The sequence below is a fragment of the Vollenhovia emeryi genome, unplaced genomic scaffold (assembly GCF_000949405.1).
Source record: "Vollenhovia emeryi isolate VEMERY1.0 unplaced genomic scaffold, V.emery_V1.0 DF949220.1, whole genome shotgun sequence".
NCBI classification, from domain to species: Eukaryota; Metazoa; Arthropoda; class Insecta; order Hymenoptera; family Formicidae; genus Vollenhovia; species Vollenhovia emeryi.
In genome coordinates this window covers 1-1,370 of record NW_011957146.1, presented here as the reverse complement: position 1 = coordinate 1,370, position 1,370 = coordinate 1, and the positions used below count along the sequence as shown (strand labels likewise).

The 1,370-nt window shown below is 45.5% G+C and overlaps 1 protein-coding gene across 1 annotated transcript; it reads left to right on the top strand.

Annotated features, from left to right (window-relative positions):
- Nucleotides 1-494: 494 nt before the first annotated feature.
- LOC105555977 lies at nucleotides 495-1,047 on the top strand (the record flags this gene model as incomplete). The annotated part of the gene is made up of 2 exons (XM_012003033.1): nucleotides 495-713; nucleotides 829-1,047. Coding segments are annotated over 2 exons (438 nt in total), but the record flags the coding sequence as incomplete, so codon positions are not given.
- Between the last annotated feature and the right edge of the window lie 323 nt (nucleotides 1,048-1,370).

The following is a 1,370-nucleotide window of genomic DNA, read 5'->3' as shown; positions in this document are numbered from 1 at the left end:
AGGTGGAGCGACGCGCGAGATACACCGTGGTGGGAAAGAACCTAGGCGCGGCGGGGAGCGCGGCGCGGGCGGCGAGCGCGGCAGCGAGCGCGAGCGACGGGCGACCCGAAACATAAACATAGTATCTCGCGCGTCGCTCCACCTCCCGCTCATCGATCGATTTTCTTAAATGCCTTCCGAATCCGGTCTACCGTCTCCTGCATCCTCATTCGCTCAAACGTGTAAATTTATTATTCGATAACTATTGTTACTTTGTACCGCGGTACATGATATTTCTCCTTAGTTTAACCCAATCTACCACTATTTTCAAGGTGGCTACTTTTGCATCAGACACCCTGTATATACAACTTAACAGTGTATGGCGTTTTGCAGTCACGACGGACTCAAGGAAGAAGGTTAGTGTACAAGTTTGATTTGAGTTTTTATTTTTCGATTGTTTCAGTATTTTTTATTAAAATTTTACAATATATATTTTATTATGTTATTGTCTCCAGATGGTGGCGTCGACCATTAAATAATAATTTTCATCGTCTGGGAGATTTTACACAGCTCTTCCAAGAACTGAAGACCAGTGATCACGAAGAATTCTTTAATTACACAAGAATGACTCCTGACCAGTTTGATTGGTTGCTAGAGAAAACGTCTCCGTATTTAATAAAACATAGTATGAGGCGTCCGTTTCCACCAGAATTGAGACTCGCTATCACTCTTAGGTAAGTTAGTTAGTCCTGTTTGTCAAGTAGCGACACAAGTTGATACACAAGTATTGTTCTATTTTTCTTATTCACTGGATGATTTATATGACTGTTTCCCTTATTATATTATTAGCTATCTTGCACATGCTGATAGCGTATGGTTGAAAAAATGGTCTTTTCGCATTGGTCGTTCAACAGTATATAAAATTATTCCTGAGACATGTCAAGCTATTATAACAGTTCTTCAACCAATATATTTACCACCTATGAGACGGGAGGACTGGTGGAAAGTAGCTGATGATTTTTACGAAAAATGGAACTTCCCTAATTGTATAGGAGCAGTTGACGGGAAGTGTGGCAGCCTACGGCAGCCACAAGCGCCGGGTCCCTCCCCGGCAATCGCGCGGTCACGCGCACCTGACGTTTGGCACCGGGCGCCCGGCCCCTGACATGGGCGCCTGGCGCCAACTTCGAGCGGTCTTGCCAATTCATAGCGCGCCGATAGAGGGCGAATTCTCTCGGGATTGAAATTTGGTGAGTACTAGTATATAAGGAAGGAAAATGCGAGCATTTTCACTTCACCTCGGCGCTCAGCCGCCACGACTAAAGCGCATAGCCGCTGTTCCTTGCGCCCTAGACGCATATACAAGCGCTGAGTCGCTCTCCTGGATTCCA